This window comes from Grammomys surdaster, unplaced genomic scaffold (assembly GCF_004785775.1).
Source record: "Grammomys surdaster isolate TR1022 unplaced genomic scaffold, NIH_TR_1.0 206, whole genome shotgun sequence".
NCBI lineage: Eukaryota > Metazoa > Chordata > Mammalia > Rodentia > Muridae > Grammomys > Grammomys surdaster.
Genome location: NW_021604651.1, coordinates 6,038,424 through 6,051,990, shown reverse-complemented (window position 1 = coordinate 6,051,990; position 13,567 = coordinate 6,038,424). Strand labels below are relative to the sequence as shown.

General features: G+C 43.8%; 1 protein-coding gene across 1 annotated transcript in view; it reads right to left on the bottom strand.

The window, feature by feature from the left end:
* Myo1e (myosin IE) overlaps positions 1–13,567 on the bottom strand; it is a 191,658-nt gene that overhangs the window by 47,584 nt on the left and 130,507 nt on the right. The window contains exons 11-16 of the mRNA XM_028771305.1: positions 12,918–12,998; positions 11,829–11,915; positions 9,240–9,326; positions 8,445–8,612; positions 7,263–7,348; positions 3,642–3,723 (exon numbers count right to left, since the gene is read on the bottom strand). Coding sequence (XP_028627138.1) covers positions 3,642–3,723; positions 7,263–7,348; positions 8,445–8,612; positions 9,240–9,326; positions 11,829–11,915; positions 12,918–12,998 — 591 coding nt within the window. The remainder of the gene's footprint in view (positions 1–3,641; positions 3,724–7,262; positions 7,349–8,444; positions 8,613–9,239; positions 9,327–11,828; positions 11,916–12,917; positions 12,999–13,567) is intronic.

The following is a 13,567-nucleotide window of genomic DNA, read 5'->3' as shown; positions in this document are numbered from 1 at the left end:
AGAAACAGATGCCACAGTGCATGGTGTTGCCGTTCAGCATCTCCCACTCCACTGCAGGCTCACTCAGCTAATGCCCGGTGTGTCTACACCGGTCCACTCGGAGCTTCAGATGCCCTGTCTAGCATCAAGCCTTCACTCTACTCTCTATATTAGCCTCTTCCAATCACAACACAAAATTAAATGAAGCCTCAGAATCAAGCATTATTAAATGTAATATAATTTTATTTAAAAGGTTTATTTTTATTTTGTGCATATGAATGTTTTGCCTGCATGTACATATGTGTAAGTATCTTTGGCCAGAAGAGGGAATTATATTCCCCTGGGACTGGAGCTATGGACGGTTGTAAGTCACCACGTGGGCGCTGGGAACTGAACCTGTCCTGATCTCCAGCTTCATAGATACAATATTTTTTCCACTTTAGTAAGTTGATGCAAGTGTCTCTCAATTGACAATTCTAATCAAATCTTATACATGTTTTATATTTTAAAATAATTAAAACAATAAAACATGCAACACTAAAACTACCTTCCATACAAAATTTTCTATCCAGAAACCTGGAGTTCCTTTCAATATACTCTGGGGATATCTGCCAAACAGTGTAGGTATGGAAGGGACAAGGGACTGGGTCATGGTGTATTCTTCAGAGACATTTTTTCGGAGGGCATATGTAATAAGGAGACATTCACTACCGTAGATCACAAGGCAGATCTTGGCCACAGGAGCCATCAGGGAGGGCAGGGTTTGGGTGAGCATATAAGCAAAAATCCCTTTAGATAACTAACCTCCAGGCTGACCTCCCTAGACAAAGACCCCAAATGTGCTGTCCTAAATGGTCAGTGTAGAGTCTAGAAAGGTGGTAACTTTTTAAAGTAGACACAAAGGAGAAGCAAGAGGCTTCCACCCCCCTGGAATATTCCAGACCACTTGAAAATGAGTCACTGCAACCTTGGGGGATCTGAGCCCTTGGATCTGAACGTGAGAGTCTCATGACTGGAGTTTCCAGCCCAGAGCTTGTCCTTATCCAGGTCCTTCAGGCTAGGGCATGAGTCAGCCTCCCGTGCAGAAGTTAGTATATGAGTCTCAGAAAAATCACATCTGTTCCCTGCCCTCAGCTTTCTGCCCCAAAGACCCAAACTCTACCAATGTCTTCGAATGGCTCTCTTTTGTTTTAAGATTTATTTATTAATGAAGATTTATTTATTTATTTATTTATTTATTTATTTATTTATTTATTGTGTACGCAGCATTGTGCCTGCATGTATGCCTGTAGGCTAGAAGGCATCAGATCTCATTATAGATGGCTATGAGCCACCATGTGGTTGCTGGGATTTGAACTCAGGACCTCTGGAAGAGCAGACAGTGCTCTTGGAATTGCTGTTAAGAACACGATGTCCCTATAACCCAGAGGGCTCTGCCTATTAGCTCAAAACTCCACCTGCTCCAGTGGACACGGCAGCATGTGCCAGTGGACACGGCAGCACGTGCCAGTGGCATCCTTTGTTAAAAAGGCTGATGCAGGAGCACAGCTGGAGCCCAAGAAGTTGATGAACATGCCAAGATTCCACCTTTGTTTCTTTGAGACAGTCTCATTTTGTAAGCCAGATTGGTCTAGAACTCACAATCTTTTTGCCTTAGCCTTCTAAGTACTAGACTATAAGGCAAGGTCACAAACCTGGTGAGACTGTGTCACCCACCACCACCTTCCTATGACTCAAACTTGTAATCTGCCCGCTTCTACTGCCTAAGTACTGGGATCTTGGCTATGTGCTACCATACTCAGCTTGAAGCAGCTTAGAATGATTTGGTTGTTGTTTATGATGCTGGGAATCAAATATCACATATTGATCCATCTGGATATTCCAGATATCCCACCCTAAGAACAACAGCAAACAAACAAATGCACCACCACCTTGTTTCTGGCTTCATCCACATAACCTAAGAGGTCCTCTTCTGGAACCATGTCCTTTACTGAAACCGGTGCTTCTGTCCTTAGGAAGATGATTAGGCACTAGCAAGGCAGGCTTCATCCATGAAACACTTGGACAGGAAAGAGCAGAGGGCAGTAACCAGAGTAACAACCACAGTGTCTTTGATGCTGGTGTCAATCAGGAAGGCAAAGACTGAAGGGCATCATGGAATAGAATACAGAGTGGAGGAGGGTGAATAGAAGTCTTCAGCAGGGAGTGAACATGTGCACAGAAAATACCCACAGCAGTCAATAGAGACCAGGGCATGGGCGTGGTACAGGGAACATACTGCTAGGCAAGAACATCAGAGCAAACACTGAGCATTTTTTACAGGGTAGGATGCAGGCACTATAGGTGGATGCCTGGATTTAATCATCAAAGCAACACCTTAGAGTTGGTGCCGCAATTTCTACCTTACCGATAAGCAAGAGAACTTTTTTTTTAACTAAGCAAGATAAAGCTGAGAACTTTTTAATTAATAATCTGTTATTTTTATGTGTACGTATGCCTCTATGAGTTTATGGGAACCTTGTGAGTACAGGAGTCAACAGAAGCTAGAAGAGGACCTCAGATCCCATGGAATTGGAGTTGCAGATGGTTATAAACTGCAATGTGGGTGCTGGAACCCCAACCTGGGTCCTGTGTAAGAACAGCAAATGCTCTTAACCATTGAGCCATCTCTGCCCCAGATGCTGAGGACTTACATCAAAGGTTGACAATAACTGAGATAGTAAAAGCCACCAGCTACTGAACTACAAATGCCAAATATTAATCACTTGATCTCTTTGATTATAAAACCGGAGACATATTTAACTGGTATGATTATACATATGAGCATATTTTTTTCTTTTTTTAAAGACAGGATCTCATATAGCCCAGACCTGCCTTGAACTTACTATATAGCCAAGAGATGCCCATGAATTTACAATGGTCCCATCTCCACCAGCGGCGGATTACAGACATTCACCACTATGTCTAGTTGACAGGAACAGAAAGAACCCAGGGATCTGTGCACTCTAGACAAGCCCTCTACTAGCTAAGTCACAATCATCCCCAGCCCTAAAAATACTTTGAATGGGTATTATTTTCAGAAATTCATCAAGTAATTGTTCAAGTTACAGGATGTTCTTGACTTGAACTCATTGCTGCCCTGGGCACCTTTGATTTGCTATCATCATTTGGCCAGCTGTGTCTGCACTGCACAGCAAGGAGGAGCCTGGAAGACCTGGGGAGGCGGGATGTGTAAGTCACCCCTAAAGGTGAACTGGGGTTTCTGGCAAGTTTCATTCTTGGCATGCCTTGAGTGCCTGGCCTGGAAAAGTACCATCGATATCCAGAACATGATTCTGAACCACAAAATTCCTGATAGTTTAACATAAATCCTTCCAGATTCACTTTAAAGCCATTTCCTCTTTAAAAAAACTGATTACTATGTGCTGGCCATTAAGACATGAGGCACTTAGTATCCATCTGGAGGATCAGGGTGGCCAAGTCAAATTCAGCTACAGTCTGCCACTTTATTTATTTATTTATTTATTTATTTAATTTTGCAAGTAGCCTAACTTCTGGGCATTTCTGTAACCATACCCCTACCCAAGCCTGACTTTATGACCCTGAGTTCCTGGAGAACTCCAGCTCTCTGGGATCCAAAAACTTCCCAGAATAAAACCAACCTTTATTTTGCTTCCTGCGGTCGTTGGGCGCCCTTTCTTGTCAGCTTGCAGGTTTTCAGGAAATAAAGACTTTATAAAAGGCCTGGAAAAGGAGAAAGAGGATAGATCAGCAATCTCTCAGTGCTGTGAAGGCTGGATGTGCTGTTCAGAAGCATCTAACGCTGGCCACAGAAAAACCACGTGACTTATGTACAGGCCTGCAAGATGTAACTTGGGCAAATGAATACCAGACAGAAGACACGAAAGAAAAAAAACCCGTAAGATTCAAGCATCTTAGAGTCTCAACATGAGAAGTAAGTTTGTAACACCTCTGGAACTGAGGGTCACCTTGAGAACAACATGGGGTGGGGGTGGGGGTGTGACTGAACGGGCTTGTGAAGACAAGCTAGCTAGATTGGAGCCCTGAGCATGTGTGAGCTCTGAACATGTGAATCATCATGGTTGACGATCGCACCTGGATAATTCTTTGATGGAGCTTAAGGAAGAGTGTCCTACACATCTTAGGATCTTTATTTTTAGCTTTCTGAGGCATGGTTTGATATAGTCTAGGCTGACTCTGAACTCCCCATGTAGCCCAGGATGACCCTGAGTTCCCTATCCTCCTGTCTCCATTCCCTAAACACTAGGATTACAGTTATTTGTCCCATGCCAGATTTTATGAGGTGCTTGGGAACAGACCCAGGGGGTTGCGCATGCTGAGCAAGCATTTTTTCAACCACATGCCCAACCCAACACTGCAGGGTATTTAGTAGAATGAATGGCCTCTGCTTGCTAGAGGCCAGGAAGCAGCACTAGCCCCAACTCCCTTGACAGAATAGGAACAGTTCTGAGTGCTGCAGTTACTATATATATATATACATACATACATACATACATACATACATACATACATATGTATATATACATATATATATATGTATATATATATATGTATATATACATATATATATACACACACATATATATATGTATGTATATATATATATCAAGTTATATTGTTTACAGAGTATATATTCCCTTAATAACTCCAACCGAGCACCCAACCATCGTACAGGGTTAGGGCATGTCTAGTTCCTGTGAGGCCCCGATGTCTCAACCACAGTTTAATAAATACCTTCTATTGACTCAGTGAATGAAGAGGCCTACATAAGGTGACAATTGGATATGCCAACCCATTCCCCCTGGGTGACTCTTGGTCTTTAGAAATTTCCAGGAAGTTTCTCTAGCCATTTACTTCTAACCTGACCAGACATATCTATGGATTTTTATAGCAATCATATTATAAAACAATATGCTTATGCTGTATCTAGACAACAGGAGTGGGCCCATCAATCGCTCTTGAACTTGGCAGGAATTTTAATAATTAAAAACCATCCCTGAAAGTGAGCCTTCGCCTGGCTACCATAAAACCCGCAAGCCAGGACTTGCAGCCTCCCTGACCTTCTCAGAGGAGAGCTCATTGACATTATGCATTTTGAATGGGAAGAAATCTGACATCTCAAAAGTGAGTGGGAAGAAGCTCGGGGAAAGGAGAGTGGTGGAGCACCAGCATGGGGGTGGGTGGGGCTGGAGCACCAGCATGGGAGAAGATGGTGGTAAAGCACAGGTGTGGGGAGGATGATGGTGGAGCACCAGAATGAGAAAGGATGGGAGAGAACTTTGGGGGAGATATATAAATGAAGAAAGAATAGCTCCTCATTGGGACTGGGAAAGGAAGGCCTGTTTTGCTTTCATTACAGTTATCAGAAAGCTGTTGCAATTGTTGGTGGTCCTTAAAGTAGCTATCCCTGGCTGAGGATGCAGTTCAGTGAGTAGACTGCTTGCCTAGCATTGCAGGAAGTCCTGGAGTCAATTCCAACACCACACACAGGAGTGTATAAAGCAGGCCAGGCTGGGAGACACTACCTCAAAAGGAAACAAATAAAAATGAATGCTTGCATGTATCATACTATGGCAGTTCCTCCTCCTAGGGTTGGCTTTCTCTTTCTTTTCCCTCCCTCCCTTCCTTCCTTCCTTCCTTCCTTCCTTCCTTCCTTCCTTCCTTCCTTCCTTCCCTTTCTCTCTTTCTTTTTAAGTAACTTTGTTTTCCATTCACCTTTTCATTTTGCCCAAGTGTCTTGCAGACTAGCTTGTGACCACGGGTTCCAGCCATGCAGTGGCGGAACATTGTAGACTAGTCCTCAGTAGCCCATAGGGTACTGAGGGCACCTGCACACTTTCAGACCAGTGACTCCAGAGCTGTCAAAGTCCATTCCCCCTGCAATTCCTCCCTGCTTGAATCCTTTTCGGCAAGCACCTCCTCCATCCCCTTAGGGTCTCTGTAGAAGCAGAGCTTGGGAATGACTTCCCAAGGTGCTCACAGGAGATGGTGCTACACAGGCTCAGACCTTCCCAGGCCAGCATCGAAGTCAGACACCCTGGGAAGCTCCCTGTTTTGCATAGAATGGCAATGTCCCCCATAGAATCTGTTACACAGAGAGATGGTAGGAAGATTGATGGAAGTTGCCTCTGTGAGGGGCTGGTGGTCAATCCTGGGGTCAACCACCACCAGAAACCATAGTTCCCTGAAGGCTGGTTGGATCTGGTTTGAGAATGCTTCAGGCATGAAGTGGCCAGCAAGTGGAGTGGCTCCAATGGCTGTCAAATGCCAGCATAGCTCATTGGCCAGTATTCCTAGAGATGATGCTAATGTCAGTGGTGTTCTCAATAGCAACAAAGGTGCTGCCAGCAGCAGCTTCTTCCAGGTCCTCTCCAGGGTCTTGATGCAGATGCTATCACTGTTCCTTTTGTAGGTATGCTCTACCATCTGGAGATCAAGAGTGGTGACACTTGAATGTGTTCCTGTGGCAAGGAATGTGAAGATCCTTCACATTCATCTGTAGGACATCAAGGGCTTGAGACACTGGGTGAGAGCTTCCCTTTACATTACAACAGGAATCAAGAACGAAGCCATAGGGATCCTTCCCTGGACAGCAGGAGAAAGGTCCTCCCAGACTTCTCTGCCTCCATTGCTTCAGCCATTCAGGCTAATTCAGGTCTTAGGAAGCCACTAGTCACCATTAAAAATGGAGTGACCATGGAAAATCCTTTTGGCTTTGTTCCAGGGACAAAGTATTATAGAACTAGATTCTTCTACTCTTCCAGGCCATCACCAATATGGCCACTTCTCCCCTTGTAACAGTATTGAAGATGATGGAGCCAGGGATACTGATGGCAGCTGGGGGAAGGAAGCATTAGGGACAGAAGGAAGGGAAAGACTAGAAGGAGAAAAGCTCTTTTGAGAAAACAGTCAATTTTAAACCAGACTCAACAGTTCTAAAGGAGCTAGATACTAAACACTCCAATACCACTCTGGTCTGCATTTTGAAATAATACCACTGGTTTGTGATAACATGGGACTGGAATACTGGCTGTTCTTCTAGAGGACCTGGGTTCAATTCCCAGTACCCACATGCTTGCTCACAATCATCTGTAACTCCAGTTCCAGATTATCTGAGGCCCTCTTCTGTCCTCTGTGGGTATCAGGCACACACATGGTAAACAGAATACATTCAGGTAAAATACTCATACACATTTAAAAAAATCCAAAGCTGTCCTGCATGCCAGATGAAAGACACTTACAGCTCACTGCTCTGCATGAGTTCAATCAGGTCCATGAAAAGCACATCCCGGTTCCTTTCACAGAAGCCGTCCATGTCATAGGAAACCTGGCCAAGAATAGAATGAAATCAAATTTTATCCTACATATTTCTTTGATTAAAAATCTCCTTAAGTGGGCATGGCTATCCTCATGAGAAGGTGGACATTTCTGGCCGTAGCCTTTGAGGTTCTACACTTTGTGCTGTCACACAAAGGCTATCAGCTGGCTCAGCTGACTGTGACCTACAAACGGTGGGTGATAAAGACCTGGCTCCCCAGATAGTCTGTGAGTGGGGCTACAACTCTCAAGAACACATACCGATTTGTCTGTTGGTCCCTAATCATGTCTGGGGAATACATTAAGTTTTTTGTTTTTTCCTAAGTTCCGACTAAGGGAAGAACAAGGGAGCCCTTGTGTTTACCCATCAAGCAAGTCAACTGAAACTTGGTAATTGGTCTTAAAAGCAGCACTAGAGGTGTGCCCACCCGCCCCGAAACTCATGCTCAGGGACCTTGGTTAACAGTGCTAAGCTGGGAGAAAACATATCTCTGGATTTCCATAGGATTAGGAAGCATCCAAGAGCCATGATCCCAAATTCCATGGTTGGGTACCCTGTAGGCACCGAGCATATACTTTGTAAGGGAGAATATTAAAGTGCACACTCTCTCCTGTTTCATAGTCCCAGTGCTAATGGGAAAGTGAAGACATGTAAATTTGTGATTGCAACTCTCAAGATAAAAATCTATTGCTTCAGCATTTGTGATATATACCAGGGAGATTTGTGCTTAAAAATTAGCAGCTCTGTAGAAAATACTTTGTTTTAACTCTTCGAATTCTTTTTTTTTTTTTTTTAAAGATTTATTTATTTATTTTATTTATGAGTTCGCTGTCTTCGGACACACCAGAAGAGGGCATCCAATCTCATTACGGATGGTTGTGAGCCACCATGTGGTTGCTGGGATTTGAACTCAGGACCTCTGGAAGAGCAGTCAGTGCTCTTAACCGCTGAGCCATCTCTCCAGCTCCGTCTTCGAATTCTTTAAAGGCCATATTTATTGGATGAATAAATAACATGGATGTCTATTGGTTCATGGGAAAACAAATCCCACCCCCAAAGGCTCAAAATGGATCAATTCCACCAGCCTGCTGAACCATGGCCTTACCTTCCCAGCATAGTGGTGAATAATGAAGCCCTGGTTCCAGCTATTGAAGTGCTCATGGCTCCCGATCTGCATCTGGAGCTTCTGTAGCAGTGTCTGGTCAGCACCCTCACCCACAGCATGCATGGTGGCACACACGTCATCTAGGATGCTCATAATCCCAGGAGGGTTCTAGTGGGGCCGAGAAGGCAAGGACCTGGTCACTGTGTGTTTGGAGGGCCAAACATACAACACCTATGGGTCACTTCTTCAGGCAGGAGACTGCTCCCAAGACCCAGATGCCATCTTGGCCATCAGTCATTCATTCCAAGAAGAATGCACTTAAAATTCCCAAAGGAGTTTTTTATAATTCAGACCTAAAGATGGAAGAGACCCCATTTCCAAGAAGCTAGCTAGCTCTCTATTTATTTTTTGGTATATGTGTACGTGTGTACATGTGTACGTGTGTGTGTGTGTGTGTGTGCTCTTATGTATGTGAGCACAGTATGGGACTAGAAGATGTGGCCCTTCTTATGACTCTTCATTTGCTATGTCATACAACCAAGAGCTATCTTCTAGAATTCAGGAACAACTTCCATTTGCAACTTAGCATTTCATAAACATTCTTATTTACTGTGGCAATAAAAGCCTATTGTTTTATTTTCACGGTACACATTTGGACATTACTAACATTACTGCTAAAATTCTGTGCAAGTCATTTCCTTGTCAGTTGTAAAGTGATGACAGTGACACAGGGCCCAGAGAATGAAAGTTCATTTAAGGGTAGACCAGTGAAGGGGACCGCAGGTGAGTACTTACGACTTTGCTCTCTATAAGGTCACACACAATTTTATTATTGAAATATTCAATGGGTGTCCATCTTATTCCCTCTTGAACATATTCTTCCTGGATAACAGAAATTAGAAACTTGCATAAACCACCATGAAAGTAAACACTTGACTCGGTTTCACAGACACTAAAAACTTTCCCCTCACTAAGTGGTGATTGGAAAGGGACATCTCATAGCTTAATGGTTCTCATGTTTTATTTGAACCATTAAAATTGACACCATATAATTGTTTGTTTGTTGTTGTTTGAGACAATGTCTCATGTGTCTCAGGCTGGCTTTTAACTCCATATGTATCCAAGGATGACCTTGAACTCCTGATCCTCCAGAACCCATGTGGTGGTTTGAATATGCTTGGCGCATGGGAAGTGGCATTATTATGAGGTGTGGCCTTGTTGGAGGAAGTGTGTTACTGTGTTGGTGGACTTTGAGGTCTCCTAGTGCTCAATCTTCACCCAGTGTGGAAAAGAGATCCTCCTCCTGGCTGCCTGCAGAAGATAGTTGCCTTCTGGCTGCCTTCAGATCAAGATCTCGAACTCTTAGTTTCTTCTCCAGCACTAGACTGCCATGCTTTATGACATGATAATACTGGACTGAACCTCTGAAACTGTAAACCAGTTGTCCTTTATAAGAGTTGCCTTGGTCACAGTATCTCCTCACAGCAATGAAACCCTAAGACAATCCATGTGATAGCTTGAATGAGAATGGCCCCCATAGACTTATATATTTGAATACTTGGTCCTCAGTTGGTAGAACTGTTTGGGAAGGATTAAAAGGCTTTGTTGGAGGAGGTATGTCACTGGGGATGGACTTTGAGATTTCAAAAGTCTCCTGCAATTTCCAGGATGTTCTCTGCCTTCTGCTGTGGTTTGAGATGTGAGCTCTCAGTTGTCCAAGCTACCATCCCTTCCCCCTGCCATCATGGATGCTTCTAGAGCCATAAGCATAATTCAATGCTTTCTTTTACAGGTTGCTTTGGCAATGGTGTTTAACACAGCAATAAAAAAAAAAAAAAAGCAGGGTCAGATCTTTCTCTTTTCTAGGACTTTGCATGTGACAGGCAGTCGGGGCACTCCATTTCCATCTGCCATGTTTGTTCAGCCTTCCTTCTAACTGTGGCTTCAGTTGATCTCTATGTGGGAATCTCCAATAGATGTACAGTGAGCCTTTCATGCACACTACATGCACCGCAGTCTTCACCCTTCTAATTTTATCTTTCAATAACAACCTTGCCATTGTCTAGTTTTTCAAGATATGAAACCAGGGGTTCTAGAGAGATGGCTCAGAGGTTAAAAACACTGAATAGGCTTGGAGAGAATCCAGGTTCAATTCCAAGTACTCCCATAATGGCTCGAAAAACATCAGAAAGTCTAGTTTTTTAAGATCTGATGCCTTCTTCTGGCCTCCATGATTACCAGGGATGTTATGTAGTACACAGATATACAAGCAGGCAAAACAACATACACACAAAATAGGAATTTCAAAGAGAATACAAAACTAGGAATCATTCTGGATGACTCTTAGTTGATTGTTAATTATTTCAAACAAATCCTATACGTTAGATTCAACAGAATGTTTACACACTGGATCTCACTCTGTGGCTACCGTTGTTTCTCCATCACAAACCTCTTGTAGCCAGGCTGATCTCGGGCTTATTAAGCCTCATAAAGTGCCTATCTACACAAGCCAGACCCTGCCTGTTCCCTTCCAACTTAGTTGGTGTCTCCTTTGGCCACCTTACTCTGGCCAATCTTCAGTGGTGAAGAGCTAACATTCCAATCACTAAATGGTCCCCAGACAGCATTTGATATGTGCCTTCTCCCAAGAATGCATGTATACCCAGAACCTCAGGATACAAGGTTTAGAAATAAGGTCTTTGTAGATATGAACAGAGGGGAAGGCTATATCCTGGAGCAATAGAAGGTAAGGTAGAGAGTACAGCTCAGTCACCACAGGCACAGAAGGCCAAGAGCCACCAGGATGTGGAAGAGAAGGAATCCTAGGATTTTCAGGATTCTCCTACCAATGTCTGGAGGGGCCGCACTGCAAGGCCTGACCTTAGACTTTTGATAGCTGACCGTAATAGAAGCAATTGCTGCTGTCTCAAATCTCTAGTTTTTATTTTTGATGGTGACTCTGGAAATCTGAAGGAACATGGCACCAGGAATATCAGAGAACCAACACTGCACTTTTAGAATAAAGTGTAAGCAAGACATAATTGAAGGAAGAATTCAAATGCCAGCGTTGCTAAAAATATATACTTTAAGGAGAAGACTGAGGTTGTATCCAAGGCAATGGAGGTCTTCTCGAGGGCTCACATTGCACCTTGGTCAGTGGGACAGAGAGTAGCAGACACACCTCATGCCAGGCCAGTCTCCTAGCTTAAGTTGCTGACAGAGAAAGAAACAGGCAGCAGATGGTATTTGCATTTCAAAGACTGAAATGCTGTAAAGGCTTTCCTGCTGACTTTAGTAGGTATATTTCCTAATACAAGACAGAAACCCAAATCAATCATCAGAAGGGAAATCAGAGAATGGGATAAAAGGAGAGGGGCTGCTTACCTGCTCTGCCTTTAGCGTCAGCTCAATAAAAATCTGCTGTAGTTTTTCATTAACGAAATTGATGCAAAACTGTTCAAAGCCATTTTTCTGGAGGAAAAGAAAAAAGAAGAAGGTCCTTTCCTGTAATCATATCACAAAATCATTTAAAAAGTCATTTCTTGGTGATGTTCTAAAATGTGAAAGCGTGGTTTCAGAAACTCTGGCTACGTCAATAGAGGAAGCATGGTTTATATTTAGGAGAAACTAATTTGGTAAAGGTACATGAAGAACTCGTAAAAACCAAGATGAGCTGGAGCTGCTGCTTCTTCATTGCCTAGAATTGATTTCTTATAGGCTAGGCTAGAGGAGATATCATCTTCCCCGCAAGCTCTGATGGTTCAAACTGGTCTTACCTGGAACCAATTTTCTTCCTTCCTTCCTCCCTCCCCCCTCCCTCCCTCCCTCCCTCCCTCCCTTCCTTCCTTCTTCCCTCTCTTATATATTACTTTTATTTACATGGTGTGTGTGTGTGTGTGTGTCCTTCTGTCTGTCTGTGTGTGTTATATGTATGCCACAAATGGACATGCCCACGGAGGCCAGAGAGGGCATCAGATCCTCTGTAGCTGGAGTCACAGTGGTTAAGAGCTGACTGATGTGGATGGAAGGAGCTGAAACCAGGTCCCCTAAAAGAGAAGCAAGGGCTTTTAACCACTGAGCCATTTCTTCAGCCCTGCTCCCCCCCACCTCATTTTGTTTTCTTTCTAACCTTCTTCCTTTCTTTAATTTTGTGTGTGAGTGTGTGAGTGTGTGAGTGTGTATGTGTGTTTGTTTGTTTGTTTGCAGGATCCTTCACTGTGAAGACAGAGATGAGAGAGGGATATGGGGGTGACCACTCCCTGCCTTATTCCCATAAAACAAAATCTCCTACTAGACCTAGAGCAAGGCTGGTGCCAGCAAGCTCCTGTGAGCCTGTCTCTAGCTCCCACAGCACTGGGATTGTAGCCATATATAGCCATTTTTACCTGAGTCCTGAGAATCTGAACTCAAGCCCTCGTGCCTGCATGGCAAGCACTCATACCCACAGAGCCATTCCCCCACCTCTCCCCTTACCTGAAATATTTCAAAGCCGTAGATGTCCAGGACCCCAATGTTGTACTCCTCGTGGTCCTTCTCCATGGCTTTATTGATGGACTAAGAGAAAACAAACACAGTGAAAGTAACTCCTTTCGCTCTCATTGGACAGACACACAGGAGCACAGAGCACCACACAGTAACCACACTGACCCTTGGAAACAAGACAGCTTGAAGACAGGGGGTTTATGCTTTTAAAAGGTCTCAGGATACCTGGTGGTGGTGGTGTATGCCTTTAATCCTAGCACTTAGCATTTGGGAGGGAGAGGCAGGTTGATCTCTGAGTTTGAGGGCAGCCTCGTCTACAGAGTAAGTGTCAGGGCAGCCAGGGCTACATAGGTTGCATAGGGTATTGAAAAAAACAAAACAAACTAACCAACCAATCACACAAACAAAAAAAGGTCTCGGGAAGATCTGAAGGGGATGAAGGGAGGTGGAGGGGGTGGTGTTCGTTCATACAGTGATGGCAGTAGAGCTAGCACTCCTAAAGAAGTCCACAGACCTAGAAGAAGCTGTCATCTTGGGTGCTATAAGTAAGATCTTAACGTGAACACAGCAGCACTCCTGGAAAACCTGCAACTGCCAGTCACATGCACCCAACTCAGCAGCACTGAACCCTAACAGAACGG